Consider the following 17,861-nt stretch of genomic DNA (forward strand, 5'->3'; position numbering starts at 1 on the left):
AAGATACATTCAAGGATATTCACTAAAGCTCTGTTTGTGACATTGAAATAGTTCTGTGTGTGCACAGATGCTTGTAATATATTTAACATAGAAACAAGTCTGGAAGCAAATGGTCCAAACAGCAAGAGGGAAGGAAGGGAGAAAGAGAGAGAAGGAAGAGAGACTTTCCTTAGGCTCCACACACTTTACATACTTCTACTTCATTTTTAAAAACTATTTTCCCAGCATGTATTCAGGTGTAAATTACAGAATGTGTAATTTTAAAATGATGGTGTATAAAAGTCACATGATACAAAGCTTTGAAAGAGAAATTAAGGTGATGAAATCCGATGCACCGATTTGTAGGGGTGTGGATCCTCCTGGTGATTTCATGCCCTCCACAGGTTCCCAGCAGGCTGGGGTGGGCCTGGAGGAAGGTGGTGTTGAATGCGCCTGGGAGAAAGTGGTGAACTAAGGAAGGCACCTGGGCTCAGTAGTTGTTCTGGGTATTTGACATGGGTTAGCCTCTTTAATCCCAGGGAGATAGATGTCATGAATCCTAGATTTATGATGGAGGAAAGCAGCTCTGAAAGAGGACACAGGGCAGAACTAGGATTCAGACCCCAGGGCCCAGGAGGTCTACCACTGGCTCTGCTTCCAGCCCAGTTCAACGGAGAAGGCAAGGGGAGTAGGGAACTGGTGCCCGTGGCACAGTCTTTGAATGGCTGACCCCTGGGTGCAAAAGGCCACAAAGCCAGGAAGAACTGGCTTAGGAAGGATCAGCTTTAGTGGCAGAGGTGTGGAAACCAGTAGATTCTGATGTTAGATAAACAAAGCTATGTAGGACTGCAGGCCCTCATGTCTCTAATGGGAGGTGGGCTGTGAGCACCATGGGGTCTCCTGGGAATGACTGTAGCTTGGGAGAGGCTGGGCCTGGCATCTACCTTTTGGTTTATCTCCTTTCCCAGCCTCACTGACCTTATGCTGACCCTAGGAGTAAGAACTGAAGTAGATGTTTAGCTACAACTCTAAGCCTTATGGGAGTCCAGCAGCTCTGCCTGGGGGAGAGGTACACTGGGTAGAATGGATTGGGTCTGGGGGTGGAGTGTGTTCTACTGCATGTAGACCTTGGAGGTGTCCACCTGGCTGGCATGGTGGGGAATGCCTCTCCTCCAGCAGGATGGGGATTGTTCGTGAGCTCCTTAGGCACCCCCCAAATGGCAGGATTCTTTGCAGGGGCCTAGGAGTCCTGGGTGAACTAGTGGATGGCACATGGCAATGACGTTTGGGTTACTTCCATCAATGTGTCCCTTTTCTGTCCACTGTCATGGAGGCCTGGGGAAAGGGGCTTTGTAGGGTGAAGTGTTCAGGGACCTTAGGGTGCAGCTTATGGCTGGGGAAGGTGGAGGCAGGGTAGAATTGATGTTAGGGGCTTGAAGCTGAGGGGGGTGGGTTGTAACTTCTTAGAGCACCCCAGGCTGAGTTCCTGAGCATGGAAAAAAGTGAGTGGGGCTTGCTGTGACCCCAGATGACTCCTTTCCTGTCTGCTCTTGCATCCTTTTTAGCTTTAGGGTCTCTTAAGTCTAGGGTCCCCAAATTGCAGAGCTGGAAATGAGTGAGTGCTCCTCTCCAGCAGGTCTCTGGGAACAGAGAGGGTGAAAGACCAGCTTGCCAGGGCACAGGGAGCCAGGGAGAGCCAGCACGGTGGGAACAGGGAAAAGCAACCCACCCCCTAATTAGCACAGGGTTCAAGGATTTCCAAGGATAGGCCAGGACACAGACATGCTGCCTGCCTGCTGAGGGAGGGAGGGACCAATGAGGGAACAGCCGGGGGTTGGCGAAGGCAAGGTCAGTACCAGCGTCGTCAAGGCCTGACTTCTAGGCCAGGCAGGGAGGACAGAGGGCACTCGGTGGACTTTCATGCACTCTGGTGGTTCAAGCATTTTTCTTCATGAATAACCCTTTATTTAGAAGGGTCTAGACTCTGTCCTGAAAATTACCTTCTAAAATCTGCAGAACAAAGGCAGAAAGCCCTCTGCTATATAGGTGGAATAACGGGTGATGATAATAAGCATCTTTTCCTGTGTCTTTCAAGACATCTTCATTGAGCCGGTGGTACTTTTACAAGGTAGGAAGGCATAAATATAATTACTGCTTAACGTGCTTGAACCTGATAATGGAGTCACGTGCCAGTGGTTTGGGCCAGCCCGGCTGGTAGAGAGGGCTAGAGCAGCACCAAGCCACTCTCGGGTTTCCCAGCCTTTGGGCTCCGCCGCCGTCGGACACCGCCCGGTGGGCACCTCGGGCCGGGGAGGCTGCGGATCTCCGGTGTCCCGGCGTCCTGGTGCTCGGGCCGCGCAGGGGACCCGGCACCTGAGCCAGTCCCGCAGCCCCAGCGCCAGGGCAGGGACTCCAGTCCGGAATACGCCTCCGGGGCTTCACAGTCGCCGGCCCGAGGCGCGAGCGGCGGCATCTCAGGGTCGCTGCGGGGCCGCTTTAGGAAAGGTGTGGACGGCAGCAGAGGAAAGGGGGGGATCGGCCCCCGGGAGTCGCAAGGAGGGTGGGACTGGGGGCAGGCCCGAGGTGGGCCGCTCGGGGGGCCGGCGGTGGTCACCCAGGGGCGTCGTCCTCCTTAAGGCTGGGGCTGGAGCCTCGGGCACAGAGAGGTTACGTGGCTCGCCCAAGGTCACACAGCGGGCTGGTGTGCGCGCGTGGGGCGGTGTGCGGTTCTGACAGCGCGCCCGGCAGCCTCACGGGCCACACCTTGCTCGGCGGCCGCAGCTAAGAGCCTCGGGGTCTCGGGCGCCAGGTGAGAACAGGACAGCGCGCCCCCCGCCCGCCTGGAAACGGGGCTTCTCAGTGCCGCCGCCTCCGGGTCGCCCGCGCAGCCTGGCGTTGGCCTTCCAGGTCGCCGCGCGCGAGGGGCGCACGGGGCGCTGCGGCAACGTCCGGACCCCGAGCGCCTCCCCTCCCCCACCCCCCAGCACCCCAAACGGGGGTCCTCCCGCCGGCCTCGCTCATGAACGCTCAGCCGCGGTGACCCGCCCGAAGTCCCGCAGCTGCTAAAGGACGGAGCCAGGATTCGAACCGAGCGGTCCGGACTACGGTGGGCTCAAGCCCGAGGCGGCCGTGTGTCCCTGGGCGAGTCCATTCCGTCCTCGGGGCGGCGAGACCGCGCGCCCCCTTCCCGTCGTGGCGGCGCATGCCCGGTCTCCGGCGGCGCCGGGAGGTGGCGGCGGGCGCCCCAGCTGCTTTGCATTGACGCCAGCACCCGCTGGAGGTCACCGCTGGGGGCTGGGCGCGGCGTGCGGCGCGCAAGACCCGGCCCGGAGTCCGGAGCCGGAGCCGCGTCGCTAGCAGCTCCCCGGTGAGCGCAGCCGCGCCGCGTTTGTCGACGGCGCGGCCCCAGACCCGGCCAGAGCCCGCCGCTCCGTCCCGCCGCCCTCCCCCCCTCGCCGGCCGCGGCCTCGCCGCCCCAACCGGCGTCCTTCCACCGCCTCCCCCCAAGGCCGGAGCGTCTAGGCCAGCCTTCCCCGCCGCCGGCGCTCGGGCCAGGGGCGTCTCTTCGCGGGGCGGCGGCCCAGCGGGCTGAGAGGCGCGGGCTGCGGGCTGCGGGCCCGGGGAGGCGGCGGCGGGCGCGGCGGGGAGCGCACCTCCCCCGGGCGGCGGGCGGGGGGGGGGGGGGTCGCGCCGCCCCGCGGCCAGGGCGGCGTCGCTCGCGCGGCGAGGACTCGCCCGCTCCTGGGTTGGGAGAGCGCAAATCTCCTCCCCCGAAATTCCCCGGAAGCGCGGCGCGGCCAGGCGAGCGCGGCGATGTGAGGGAGGCGGCCGGCGGCTCCCGCCTCAGGAAGGGCATGTTCGGAGGGGCGGCAGCGGCGCGCCTCCCGCCCCAGCGCCCCCTCCCCAGCGCCGCCGCCGCCGCCGCCGCGCCCGCACCGCGATAAAAGGGGCGGCCGCACTTCCTGACGCGAGACCCGCGCTTGCCGCCGCCCGCCCGCCCGCCCAGGCGGCGATGACACGGCGCCCGTGGCGGCCCCGAGGCGCCGGGCGGGCCGTTTGCTGACCGGATCGCGGCTGCCCGCCAGCGTGTCCGCCGCGCCGCCGCCAGCATGGGCTGCGCCCCGAGCATCCACATTTCCGAGGGCCGGGCGGTGTACCACGGCGGCAAGGAGGCCGAGGACGCGCCGGCCGCCGCCGCGCCGCCGCCGCCGCCGCCGCCGCCCGCCGGCCCGAAGACCACCGCCTCGCCCCGGGCCCGCGGCGCCGGCCTCGCGGAGCCCGAGCCTCGCGACGGCAGCGGCAGCGGCAGCGGCAGGAAGGTAAGGGGCGCCCGGCTCCGGGTGACTGGCGGGCGGGCACCGGAGCGGCGCGTCCTCCCACCCCCCTCGGTGGGGCTGCGAGCGGGGCGCCCTCGGGGCCGCGGCGGCGCTGCCCGGGGCCCTCCGACGTCTCGGCTGCGGGGCCCGCCGTGAGCGCGTCCCGGCCCCGGAGCGGGAAACCCCCCGGCGGGGGCGGGGGGTGGGGGCGGGGGTGGGGGTGGGGGTGCGGCGCGCCCCCGACACGTTGGAGCCGCGTGAACTTTGTTCTGTGGGTTCTGGTGCTGGAAGCGGAGGCTTCTCCCCGCGAAGCCGCGAAGCCGCGGCGCTGGTCCCGCCACCCTGCTTTGTTTTCCCCGCGTGAGCTCTGCACATGCACGCGGCTGCAGCCTGCCGCTGCCTCCGGGGCTGTTAGACCGCAGTGGGAAGGCAGCACCAACTCCGCTGCATTGATTGCACATGTATCTGAGGCTCACGGTCATTAGCGTCTGTGTCGCGTTTAAAGCGCACGTAATGAGAAAACACTATCGGAAACGCGGCGTTGGAAGCATTCAGCAGAACGAAGTTAATTTTTTATTAAGTAGTCCGACCGGGACGTTTCGTGGCTGTTTTTCCACCACTGTGTGTCTTCTCCAGCGCGCAGCGCCTCTGCGTATGTTTCGTCCAAGTTTCTAAGCTTAGTCTTCCGTACGATCTCCCAAAGGAAAGATAATGGGAAAGGGAAAAAAAAAAAAAAAAAAAAAAGGTGGGGTGGTGGTGGGGAGGAACGATGTTCTTTAAGGCACACAGCAACGGCTTCCCAGTCCTCTGGTTCGAAATCGTAGAGCTGGAATGCATGCGTTCATGTTTTATTAAACTAGAAAAACAGTTCTGGTGTGCCTGGCCTCAGATCACTGATCATCCCTCTCTCCTTGCTGCCTCTCTCTCTCTCTCTCTTTTTAGAAAGTCATTTGCAAAATTGTCTGGGTTTTCTGGTTATCTGGGGATTGCTAGACCGCCCAACTTTGATACCGTCTGTTCACTCTCTGTGTTAGATTTCTAGCAGTCGGCCCTGGAGCTTTTTCTGACCGAAAGTGAAAAGTCTTTCTCGGTGTTGCGTAACCCAGATGAAGTGACTTCCCACCCCTCCCATACATATCCTAGGTGGAAGTCTAACTTTGCTTTGATTATCAGAAGTTGGATCCCTTCTATGGATTCTTGAAGACACCTACAATGGTTTTAGGCTGTTAACCCAAGTTGTTCCGAATGTCAGGGTAACGCTTGGACGTTAATCCTAATTGGCTTATAAAAAGCATTACACAGGTGAAGTTGAATATGCAAGTGTTAACATTGGAATGACGCTTGGAAATCTTACATTAACTAATAATAAACTTTTAGGTCGCCAAATAAGCCCTTTTGGAAAGAGGCCCTGTGTCTTGACTTTTTGTGGGGTTGTGGTTGTCCTAAAATTCACCTGCGTGTCTTATAAGCATCTCCACTGCAGCAGCTTGTTCTTCTCTCCACAGTGTCTGTAGGGCTCCTGAGTGTTTAGGATTCTTAACGTATTCTGTCCCATTGTCAGACTGTTGTCTTGAGTTGGGGCTCAGAAAAATACATTTGTCATTTACAGTGCTTAAGCCAATGGCATGCATACATATAGTAGGTCCTAAATAAATATTTGCCGAATTTGGTTCTTTATTGTTAACTGAATGATGAAACTTTCAGTCGCTGGAATTTTATTCCATAAAACCTCCCGTATGGGCTTTAAGGTAGCATTAGTATTTCCAAAGGAGGAGTCAAATTATAAGTAACAACACAACCACAGAAATGCTTGTTAGTCACAAACTGTACATGTTGATACCACATCTCAGCTACAGCAGTTTGTATGTAGGCATTTCAGGTAACAGGGCAGAGGTAAATATCAGCATGTTTTTTAGATTGTTATTTTTTTCTTTAAGGGAAGGAATCTATTATTTTTTTAAGATTTTATTTATTTTTAAAGATTTTATTTATTCATGAGAGACACAGAGAAAGAGAGAGAGAGAGAGGCAGAGACACAGGCAGAGGGAGAAGCAGGCTCCATGCAGGGAGCCTGATGTGGGACTCGATCCCCTGTCTCCAGGACCAGGCTCTGGACTGAAGGCAGCGCCAAACCACTGAACCACCCTGGCTGCCCATAAAGATTTTATTTTTAAGAAATCTGTACACCCAAAATGGGATCCAGCTTGCAACCTCTAGATCAAGAGCTGCATGTTCCAGCAACTTAGCCAGCCAGGTGCCCCAAGAGAATGAATCTTTTAAAATTATCACATACACTCTAGAAATCTAAAAATGCATGTTTAGAGAAGATAAACTTCCAGTAATTTAGCAAAATCAAATTATAATACAATTAATTTGAATTCTATTGTATTAATATACCAAGGTCCAGTTTTAGTTTATAAAAAATATGTCTTGGGGCACCTGGGTGGCTCAGTCAGTTAAGTGTCTGCCTTCAGCTTGGGTCATGATCCCAGGGTCCTGGGATTGAACCCCCACTTCAGGCCGCCTGCTTAGCAGGGAGTCTGCTTCTCCTTCTGCCCCTTCCCCTGCTTGTGCTCTCTCTCTCAAATAAATAAAATATTTTTTAAAATTTCCTCCTAAAAATAAGTAAATTGCGTATCACTGAGTGAATTTCAAAAATAGTTTGGGGAGGTTTTTGAATTTCAGTAGTACATATAGAAAACACTAGTTAATCAAAATGCTTGGGAGATGGATAATTGCATTTTTAGATTAAGTAGTGTGTAGCCTATGCCGTAGTGTATTTCACATGTGTTCCCTGAAGCAATTTGTTGACTATTAAGTGAAAAAAGGAGCCATGTCAAAATATATTTGGGAAATACTGGCTCAGACTAAGTTTGGCAGATTTCTTTTATTCCGGATTTGTCAGAAAATTTAATATGTCTAAGTATATTGTCAATCTCCAAATGCTGTTTAGAGTGTGCAGCATTTCTCAAATGTGTTGGATTATAGAGCCTTTTATTGAGTTAGGTCTTAGACCACATTTTAGGACATGATTCCTAACATAAGATACCAATATTCAAAGTACAAGAAATATACTTAACAGTGTAACACAATAAATGTAATTTGTTTCTTAATGATTCCAAAGGTACTTCAAGATCTTGTAATACATTAGGCTGGGTCATCTTATATGAACTTATTTAAGTATTACTAAAAATGTTCTGTTTATTCATTTCAAGAGTTGTAGTCTATGTGGTTACAGATAATGAATGCTGTGTTCAGTTTGAACACTTACAGTTTTGTTTTGTTTTTAATCAGCTTGAGCTTTAACTGCAACATTTCACTATTTTCTTGCCAGTCTTTGGATTTACTTGGTCTTCCCTTTCTTTAGCTCAGACTTGAGTTGCCCTTGAAAGATTTGAGTGTGGAGGGAGGAGTGTCAGAAGAGAGCCTGTCTTCCCCCCGCCCCCTTTTGCAAACACCTGGTACACTGCTATGATCCACTGCCCCCTCTTTGTCATTAAACAGTTAGCTCCATGAGGGTGGCAGTCATGTCTGTTTTGTTCACTGCTGTATCCTCCTCCCCCACCCCCACCCCCCCATAGTGGGCCTTCTACAGACATCTGTCGAATTAGAGAACTCCGTGAACCAGGCTGGAGAAGTGGAAAATCCACCCAGCCCATAGAAAGGAAATAGAAACCAGTTTTAACTAGAGTAGAGGCTGGAGGATATAGATCTGGTTTTGTGGAACTCTCTGGTTATTGCTCTTTCAGAGCATTTATACCAGGGAATAATATAGTTCCACCCTGGTGAGCAGAGTAGATTTCCCTTCAAAGATGGAGGGATTAGAGCAGCTGGATGGGCAGTGCACAACAGGTGGCAGATAATAGCTGGTCACACACTCACCTCTCACCCAGGATCCCTGGCCTTAGAGCTCAGAATCCCCTCACACAGACTTGCCATTCTGTCTTTAGTCTTCGCTTCTGTCATTTTCTCCTCCTTCCCACAATTTTGTCTTATTATGTTTTTTTCATAATAAGGCACCTTCTTAATAAGGAGAAGGCACCTTCTCCTTCTCTTCCTCCTCAAAACTGGCCAAACCAGCTTAGTGTCCCCCAAAGTTTAGTAGTTTCTTAGCTATGGAATAAATTTTGCTGCTTGCTCTTCATGTACAGAGTGCATTCATCAAATTTTTATATTTTCCTTAAGTGAAGCAAATTTCTCTTTGTGTGACCTGCCTGATTTCCCCCCCCCCCTACTAGGGGTAATTGACTCTGGGTAGATTATGGAATTATTGAAAGTTTCTTTCTGAAAATGTAGTTGACAGAATGAGACCTAACTTTATATTCCTGAAATATGTGACTATAATTTATCTTTGTAGATACTGCTTTTTATATTTTCTTGAATTCTTATTATAATATAAAATATTTTACATTTATATTTCTTATTGTTTTGATATTTAATATCATTACCACCCTAATATGAAGTGTGGTTCTTAAGGTAGATGTTTTGAATGTTACAACTCTATTAGTGCAGACCTGTGCTGGGCTAGCCCAACCCTTCTTGCTGAAGTGAGAGTTTGGATGAGGCCTGTAGTCCCTGCTGGCACAAATGTTCCCTGTTAAATGGATTATAACACTGGCTCCCCCCCCCCCCTTTAGTACAGCTTGCCCAATTGGGATGGGCTCTTTAATAGGGGAAGTTTCATGATTGAGTCTACAGGGTGAGGCAGATGTCTCAGAATAAACTAAAATGTCTTAAAGGGCAGAACTTTTTAAAAATTAAAAATCCAAGAACAGAGGGCAAAGTTGCTTAGGACATGAGTAATCCCTTGATCTTGTCCAAGGTCAGTGGCTTTAGCCTGGTTTCTCAATACAGTGAGGTGATAGGAGGCACTGGACTTAGAAGTTCCTGGAGAGTGTAGACTATTCATATTCATGATATGCACCATTTCTTGGATGCTTCTGATGATACAGGCACTGTGCTGAATGTCTTACAGATGTTATCTCATGTAATCCTTGCAACCCCGTGAGATGACTAGTGTCATTTCCATTTTGCAGATAAGGCGTGGTAGGTTAGAAACTCACCCACGCTCATGCAGTTAAGCCGCTATTCAAATCCATTGCTCCTGGGCTGTCTCTGTTAACCCGTCTCCTCTATATTTCTCCGTTCTCTGGCTCTCTGCTAGGTTGCAGATGTCACAGGTCCACCTGGCTTTTGAGCAGGCATACTGAATCCACACTCTCAGGATTGTAAGTCATGACTTGCTGGGAAAATTGGCCCCAGCCCTGCCATAGGTTCCCTAGTTTTTGAGAGTTGCAGCCCTATTTGGCCCTGCCCCAGTGGGCTGAAGTCAGGCATTCGTGAGGCCCTCTCATTTATTCTTTGCTCTCTGACATGAGTCGGCAGGCATCCCTCTGGAGTCCTCTTTGGTCTCCCTTCTTCCTGGTCAGGCTTCAGGTAGACTTCCTGAGCCAGCACCCCCCTTGGAGCTAGTTCTTCCCATCAGCCTTTGCTCAGAACATAGCACACCTACCCCCAACTCTGCAAGTACACATCATCAAGGCCCAGCCCAAATCTTTCTAGAGCTCCTGGTTGTACTTGCACTCTCCATTCTCTGCTCTTAGGCTCTTCCCCCTGGAGCCCCTGCAGGCCTGGGAAATCTGACTTGAGCCTCCTGCGTGATGATAGGCCTCTTGAGGACAAGGATGGTGTCCTAGATTCATTCCAGTTCCCAAAGTAGTTAACACACTGAGTGAATGTTTGGATAAATACACCAGTCTCTAAGGCTGAAAGGGCTTGTATTCATGTTCCATGGGTCCATCTCACCTTGTTTAAATTTAACAAAAATTGTTGGGGTGTGTTGGATATGCATTAACAAAAAGCCAAAATACCCTGAAGCTAGTGATTAATGTGTGGGTGATTGCTAAAGCTTTTGCCTTCAATTCTGGCCGTGTTTGGGTTGAGCAATGTTCCTGGGTCCCCTCCTTCTGTTCTACTTTTGCTCTGCTCTGGTAAGAAGAGTGGTGGAATATCTTGTCAGAGAAGTGTTTTGACAAGTTTTGTATTGCAGTTTCTTACCTACAGGCATCGTATGCAGTTTATGCATCCACGCAGACAGGAAGGATGTCACAGATTCCCCTAAACTTTGAAGATGGCTTCAAAAAACTCAGGGAGTTGGGCTTGCCAGCACTTTTGTGCTGAATGGGTTTGAAGTAGACCTTGGCTCTGTTGAATTCATGCTTTTTCATTGTCGGTTGTGTCTGTCACATGTGTCTGGTGACAGTAGCTACTTTGCTCCTCTCACTCTGCAGGTGGGAAGGCCCAGAGAGCTAGTGGTGCAGTTTCCCTGTTGCCTTCTACCACCTGGAGGTGATGGTAGCTCCCCAGTGGGATGTGTTTGAAAGAACACAGAAGAGCCAGAGACATTCAATTCAGGTCCAGCTCTGTCAGACACCGGCTGTGTGAGATTTGCCAAATTCCAATCCCCAGTTTTTTCAAGCATAAAATGAGACCAGAATCCTCAGGTTTTGGTGGGGATCACTTAAAATAATCTGTGTAAAAGCATTTTTGCAAACTCTAGGGCACTAGCATGTGTAAGGATTGAACTTTCTTTTTCAGTCACTTCTCTCAAAGGCAAACTTTGCTCAAATATATCTGCTTATTTTTTTAAAGCCAATCTCTTCCTTTTGAAAATGTGTTTTGTCTTTAATATTGTGAAAAGTTTCAAGCATATGGTAAAGCTAAAAGAATGTGTACCCCTCTACCTCTTACCTAGATTTTGTATTAACATTTTCCCATCTGTGGTTTATGACCTCTTTCTATCCCATTGTCTATCAGTGTTTTATTTTTGCATGTGTTAAGTTCTACACGTCAGTGTACTTAGCCCCTGGCTTCAGTATGCATATCACTTACTAGAGCTCAAAATTTGTTTCCTTTTTGTTTGACAAATGTATATACCATCTAGATGCAAATCTCTGCCAAGATACAGAATATTACTGTCTGCCAGTAGAAAGTTCTGTGTGCTCCTTCCTCATTTCTCACCCCACCTGCCAGCAACCACTGTTGTGATTTTTATCCATTATAAATTATTTTTGCCTATTCTAGGCTTCATGTAAATAGAATCTTAAAATATATATTCTTTTGTATAAGGCTCCTTGTACTCAGCGCAGTATTTTTGTGATCTGTGTTGCACAGGCTGGTTGTGTGTTCTTTTTCTTGCTAAGTAGCATTGTGTTGTTATGACTAGAACCCAGTCCACCTCTTCATTCTCTTATTGATGGATAACAACAGAGCTCTTCCTAATTTTTGGCTATTAAGAATAAAGCTGCTATGAATATTCTAGTGTAAGTTATTTTGTGGATGTATGCTTTCATTTCTCTGAGGAAAATACCAACTGGAGTTGCCGGATCACAGGATAGTTGAATGGTTAGCTTTATCAGAAGCTGCCTGACCTTTTCTGACTTGGTTCTACAATTTCACACTCCTGCCCACAATGTATAATAAAAGTCCAGTGGCTCCACATCCTTGCCACTGTTTGGTGTTATCAATTTCCTAATTTTAGCCATCCTGGTGGATGTGTAGTGGTTTCTCATTGTGGTTTTGACTTGCATTTCCTCGATGGCGAATAATTTTGAGTACTTTTTATGTGCTTATTGATTACTTCTGTAACTTCCTCTTTGAAGTTTATAGCACTTTTTTCTTAAAGGGAAATATAAATCCTTTCATGACCTCTGGGCAAGGAAGGGCTTATTAAACAAGTTACCCAAACCATTTGCCATAAAGGAAGGGGTTGACAAATTCAACTACCTTAAAGTGCTTCTCATCATAAGAGATGAAAAGGAAGGAAAGCCATAATCTGGAAGAGAAAATTTGTAACACATAATACCAATAAAGGATTAGTATCCAGAATATATATAGAACTCCTGTACTTTAATTAAGAAAAAGACAGCCTTGTTGAAAAATAAAGACACAGGCCAGCCTGTTATTTAAGAGCAAACCAAATGGCTGATAAACACACATGAAAAGATGTTTGACCTCATTGGGGAAATGCAGATTAAAGCAACAATGAAATAACATTTTACACCCAAGAATTGGCAGACTTTCAAAAGTTTGACAGTATTTTGAGGCAGTCTTCAACACTGTAGGTAGAAGTATTCATCCACTCGAGAAAACCATTGTCATTACCAGGTACAGTTGACTGTGTGACCCTCTGACTTAGTAGTTTCACTTAGAAACACACATGTGAACTAGAAACGTGTACAAGAATATTCCTAATAGCACTGCTTCTAATAGCAAACGTTTTTTAAGCTCGAATATCCATCAACAATATAATGGATGAGTAAATTGTGATATACTCAAAAGGGATACTTCACAGTTTCGAAAACAAATGGGTTGTACCTCCAGATGTCAACATAGGTCAATTTCAAAAACTTAATGTTGAGAGAAAGAAGTTATAGAAGAATTTATAAAATATAACTTTTTAAAGCATAATAGCTAAACTGTGTATTATGTGGGAATAGGTAGGGATGTACACATAGATATTAAAGCTACACAGAAAAACAAGTAATTACAATGAAATTCACTTAGGCAAAGAAAGTTTAAGTACTAACATGATTAACGGATTAATTTCCAGCACCTTTTTTAGAGGATGTAGGACTATGCCGGGCCCTGGCCTTAGGGCACAAGTAGTCAGTCCTCTTTTGAAACATGGGACAGGCCTCTGACCTGAAAGTGAGGGACGGAGAGCGTGTTTAGAGGACAGGCAGGATCTTGGTCTGGATTGGTCATAAGGTGCAGAGAGAGCACAGGCCAGACTCCTCTCCCCTGCCTGGGAAAGACTGGAAGGATCTATATAGGTAGAGAATAGGGGGATGTACATGGGGGTGGGAGGTGTTGGCTTGTTCTGCAGAATCTGGGGAACCTGACCACGGGTAGGAGGGCCTGAAAGCTGAGGGAAGGAGTTTGTGAAGGCTATCCTGTAAACCTCTACAACTCCCAGAGGCTTCATTTTCAGCAGGATAGTTACAGAGTAAACCTATTTTATGAAAATTTTTAGGAGGAAATTGCAGAGGCTGGGGTGAGGAAAAGCTAGAGGTGGAGCACTGCCCAGGGGTAAGGGTATAGGGTCGGACCGGGTACAGATAGTACAGGTAGTGTAGTGTGGGGGGTTTGGGAAAGGAGGAAATGAGTGAAGGAAAAACTGGAAGGCTAGGAGATGGACCAGACTTGGGGAGTGAGGGGCAAGGGCAAGTGTAGTGTGGGGGGTTTGGGAAAGGAGGACATGAGTGAAGGAAAAACTGGCAGGCTGGGAGATGGACCAGACTTGGGGAGTGAGGGGCAAGGGCAGTGGTGGGTGACTCAGGGGCTGCAGTCTACCAGCTTGGAAGGACTGTGGCAACATGTCACCATTTGTAGAGCACTCTACAGTTTACCAAGTGCTGTTTTATTTACATCATCTCATTTAATGTTCCCCAGGTTCCTGTGATATAGGAAGGAGGGATTTTATTGTCCTTGTTGAAGACCTAAGGTAGCAAAAATGTATTTATTTTTTTTTTTAAAGATGTTATTTGTTTATTTGAGGGAAGAAATGGAGATAGTGAAGGAGATGGCAAGAGAGCACGGAATAGGGAGGAGAGGAAGAAGCAGGTTTCCTCACTGAGCAGGAAGCCTGACTCAGGGCTCGATCCCAGGACCTCAGGATCATGACCTGAGCCAAAGGCAGGAGCTTTTATTGTCCGAGGTACCCAGGTGCCCCAAGAAGCAAAAATTTAGAGTTCAAATGACTTGGCCAAGTTTGCAGTGACCAAATACAGAAATAGGTTCACTATAATATAACATAAAATTTGCCACTTTAATCATTGTTAAGTGCGCAGTTCAGTGGCATTAAGTGCATTCACATTCTTATGTAACCATTGCCACCATCTATCTCTAGAGCCTTTCCATCTTCCAAAACTGAAACTTTATACCCATTAAAAACCAACTCCTCCCTTCTCTCCTCCCGCCTTCCTGGCCACCACCATGCTACTTTTGACTACTCTAGGTGCCTCATAGAAGTGGAATCACATGGTATTTGTACTTTTGTGATAGTCTTATTTCACTTGATATGTCTTCGAGATTCATCTATGTTGTAGCATGTATCAGAATATCATTGTTTTTTTAAGGCTTGAGTAGCACTCCGCTGTATGCATGTACCACATTTTGTTTATCCATTCATCCACTTATGGATGCTTGGGTTGCTTCTGCTTTTTGATTATTGTGAGTAATGCTGCTGTGAACATGGGTGTACAAATTTCTTCAAGTTCCTGGTTTCAATTCTTTTGAATATATATATATATGCTCAGAAGTGGAGCTGATAGATTATATAGTACTTCTCTTTTTAACTTTTTGAGGACCCGTCGTAAGTACATATTTTGCAATGGACCTTTCTTTAGCCAATAATCAGTACATTTTCATTTTAGTACTGTTTTATTTAATACCCATACCAAACCACACTGATATCCCCTCGGATCTCAGAAATGTTCCCTGCATTGTATCTGCTAGTTATGATCCTTACATTTCTTTTTACCTAGCACATCCCTTCTCTTGCCCTTCACTTTTTTGTTACTCTGACTTGTTATAGAGACCTGGCCACTTTGTCCTAACTTCTGGATTTGTCATATTGTTTCCTTGTGGTGTCATTTAGCTATCCTTCTATCTTCTGTTTTTTTGTAAACTGTAAGTTGTATCTAAAATGTATGAAAGTTATGTATTTTGGGTTAGAATACATCATTAACGATCCATGAATCACATGAGAAGATGCAGAATATCAGATTGGCCTGCTATTACAGATGGTCAGATTGACTACTGGGTTAGGATGTTGAGAATCTGATCCCTCCCTCTTGCATCAGGTTCCCCTCAGAAGTCCAGAAAGTGATCTATGTGGCACTTAGCACTGTTTGGTTCACCAGAGGCTATTTACCTAGATCCCCCACACCCCCCTTTTTAAAAATTTTTTTTATTTATTTATGATAGAGAGAGAGAGAGAGAGAGAGAGAGAGGCAGAGACATAGGCAGAGGGAGAAGCAGGCTCCATGCACCGGGAGCCCGACGTGGGATTCGATCCCGGGTTTCCAGGATCGCGCCCTGGGCCAAAGGCAAGCGCCAAACCACTGTGCCACCCAGGGATCCCCCCACCCCCTTTTTAACACCAACTGATAATCCTGATTTAAAATAACAATTCTCAGGTGCCTGGGTGGCTTAGTTGGTTAAGCATCTCATCTGCCTTTGGCTCAGGTTGTGATCTGGGGGTCCTGGGATGGAGTCCCACATCAGGCTTCCTACTCAGCAGGGAGCCTGCTTCTCCCTCTCCCTCTGCCTGCCACTCTCCCTGCAGGTGCTCTTCTGCTTTGTGTGCGCTCGCTCTCTCTCTCTCTCTCTCTCTCTCATAAATGAATGAAATCTTTAATAAAATAATTCTGATTGGAGATAATGGATGATGTTACCTAATTCAGTTACTTTTCTACCTGCAGTAGGTAGTGTTCTCTGTGAAATAGAAGTTTCCTTTATCAGTTGAGGCCAGGACTACTTGATTACTATAAAATATAGTTCGTATTAAACAGACAGGGTGAATGTTTCCCTTTAATTTAACAGTTTTAATGGTTGAGGAGTTGCTGCCTCAAATGGGAATGAATATGTTGTTATTTCTTTTTTCATTTTTAAAAAGTATAGTTGTGGACATAGAGATTATCATTGGTTGGATGTGCTTGGATCTATTATATAGTCTTTTTTTTTTTTTTTTTTTTTTTAAGACTGAAATGGTAAAGACTTTGGCCACTGGGGGCTCCTTTAGATTGCCTCTCTATTCTTTTGAAATGATTCTGTTCATCTTTGAAAGCACAGCCCATTGTCCCGGGCGCAGCTTGTACATTCGTGGTCCCTGACCAGACAGACATGAGCTTTTCCTCCCAGGTGCCCTGTTGCTCGTAGTGAGAAATGGTGTAGGAAGCTGCAGCCTAGGTGCCAGCAGTGCTCAGTATTTTGGAAGAAACATCATTTTGGAGCCATTTTAGTGGCTAGATCCAGAAAATAAATCATTAAAAAAAAACAAACCCCAACTTATGCGATTCATGTATACTTTCAATTTAGTTTTTTTTTTTCTTAAAGATTATTTATTTATTTGAGAGAGAGATCGAGCATGAGCTCAGGGGAGGGGCAGAGGGAGAAGCAGACCCCAGTGAGCAGGGAACCCGACATGGGGCTCTATCCCAGGACCCTGAGGTCATGACGTGAGCCGAAAGCAGATGCTTAACCAGCTGAGCCACCCAGGCACCCCTCAGTTTAGGTTTAATAATTCAGTGTTTTATTTCCTTTTGCTTGATTTTATTATTGTATTTTCTTTTACACTGACAGTTTTGATTTTTCTTCCTTTAAGTCCTTATTCATCCAGATATAGCTAAGTATTCATATGTTAAAATTTTTTTGTGTGCTTATATAATTTCAATATTTAGTTTTTTAATTTTAAGTCAGGCATTTGTTTTGGGTATTTGGGTATTTTGGTGTGAGGTAATCTTAGTGCTTTAGAATAGCTAGTTTTTATTCTAGGACCTTTTATATACGTAATTATTTTTATTCTTTACTGGCTTATACTTTCACTTGTCCCATCTTTGGGTTGTCTGTTCTTGGTCATCTATTCTTGCTGGTACTATTACTGCACTGATTTCATTTTAATAGCTTTATGTTTTCATAGTGTCTGGTGACGCTAATCCTTTTCCTTATTATGTTCCATAAAAAAAAAAAAAAAAAAAAAAAAACCTTAACCCATTCTTGTCTATTTTTCCATGTCAGTTTTAGGATGATTTTGATCTACCCCCAAGTTTTTTTGGGGGGGATTTTGATTGTATTAGAGTTCAATCCACTGTAATTTGAGAACTGATAGCTTTATAGAATTATTCTGCCTGTGAACATCATATTTATGATTCATTTATCTTATGTATTTTCACGTGGGTCTTCATAAGATAATTCTGTTAGATCCAGAATCTTTTTTTTTTAATTCTTTAAACTAATTATTTCAATTAGATATGTTGATGTTGCTGAATTTTCCTAAATATCCCATAGTTGCTCAGTTGATTTTTTTGTTCATTTGTGAAATAGATAAAAAAAAAATTTTTTTTTGAAATAGATAAATCTTAAGTGTGTAGTGTCTTGGGTTTTTGAGATAAAGATTTGTTATTAGCTGACTGATGCTTTGAGGTTTTCCTTTACCAAAGTAATACTTTTTAATCTCTGTTTCCTTATTGAATTGCTTTAGGGTTTCAGAACGTTGTCAATAATAATGGCTTTAGTATGCATCTTTGCTTTATCCTGATTTTAATGGTCATATGTCCAGTTCCTTCCTCTTAGATGTGGTCTTGGCTGTTGCTTTTAAGACAGTGTGATTTTATATACTTCATTAAGGAAATAGCTTTCTAGTCCCTGTTTTCTATGAGTGTTTTAAAAAATTACAAATGTCAAATTTTATCAGAAGCCTTCCTGCCCACCCTTGCTTTTTGTTTCATCTAATGAAATATTCACATGCTTTTTCTTGGAATTACTGATGTGACATGGCCTAAT

General features: G+C 46.8%; 1 protein-coding gene across 6 annotated transcripts in view; it reads left to right on the plus strand.

Annotated features, from left to right (window-relative positions):
* Positions 1 to 1,842: 1,842 nt before the first annotated feature.
* PDE8A (phosphodiesterase 8A) overlaps positions 1,843 to 17,861 on the plus strand; it is a 154,152-nt gene continuing 138,133 nt past the window's right edge. For 2 of the 6 annotated variants that reach the window (XM_072737365.1, XM_072737367.1), the window contains exon 1: positions 2,456 to 2,788. Coding sequence is in view for 2 of the 6 variants with exons in the window: in XM_072737360.1 (XP_072593461.1) it covers positions 4,089 to 4,298 (210 nt within the window). In the remaining 4 variants the exon portion in view is untranslated. Of the gene's footprint in view, positions 2,108 to 2,455; positions 2,789 to 3,964; positions 4,299 to 17,861 lie in introns of those variants that run through there. The other 4 variants (XM_072737360.1, XM_072737362.1, XM_072737363.1 and 1 more) reach the window with 3 other exon arrangements.

Source organism: Vulpes vulpes, chromosome 14 (assembly GCF_048418805.1).
Source record: "Vulpes vulpes isolate BD-2025 chromosome 14, VulVul3, whole genome shotgun sequence".
Lineage (NCBI taxonomy): Eukaryota > Metazoa > Chordata > Mammalia > Carnivora > Canidae > Vulpes > Vulpes vulpes.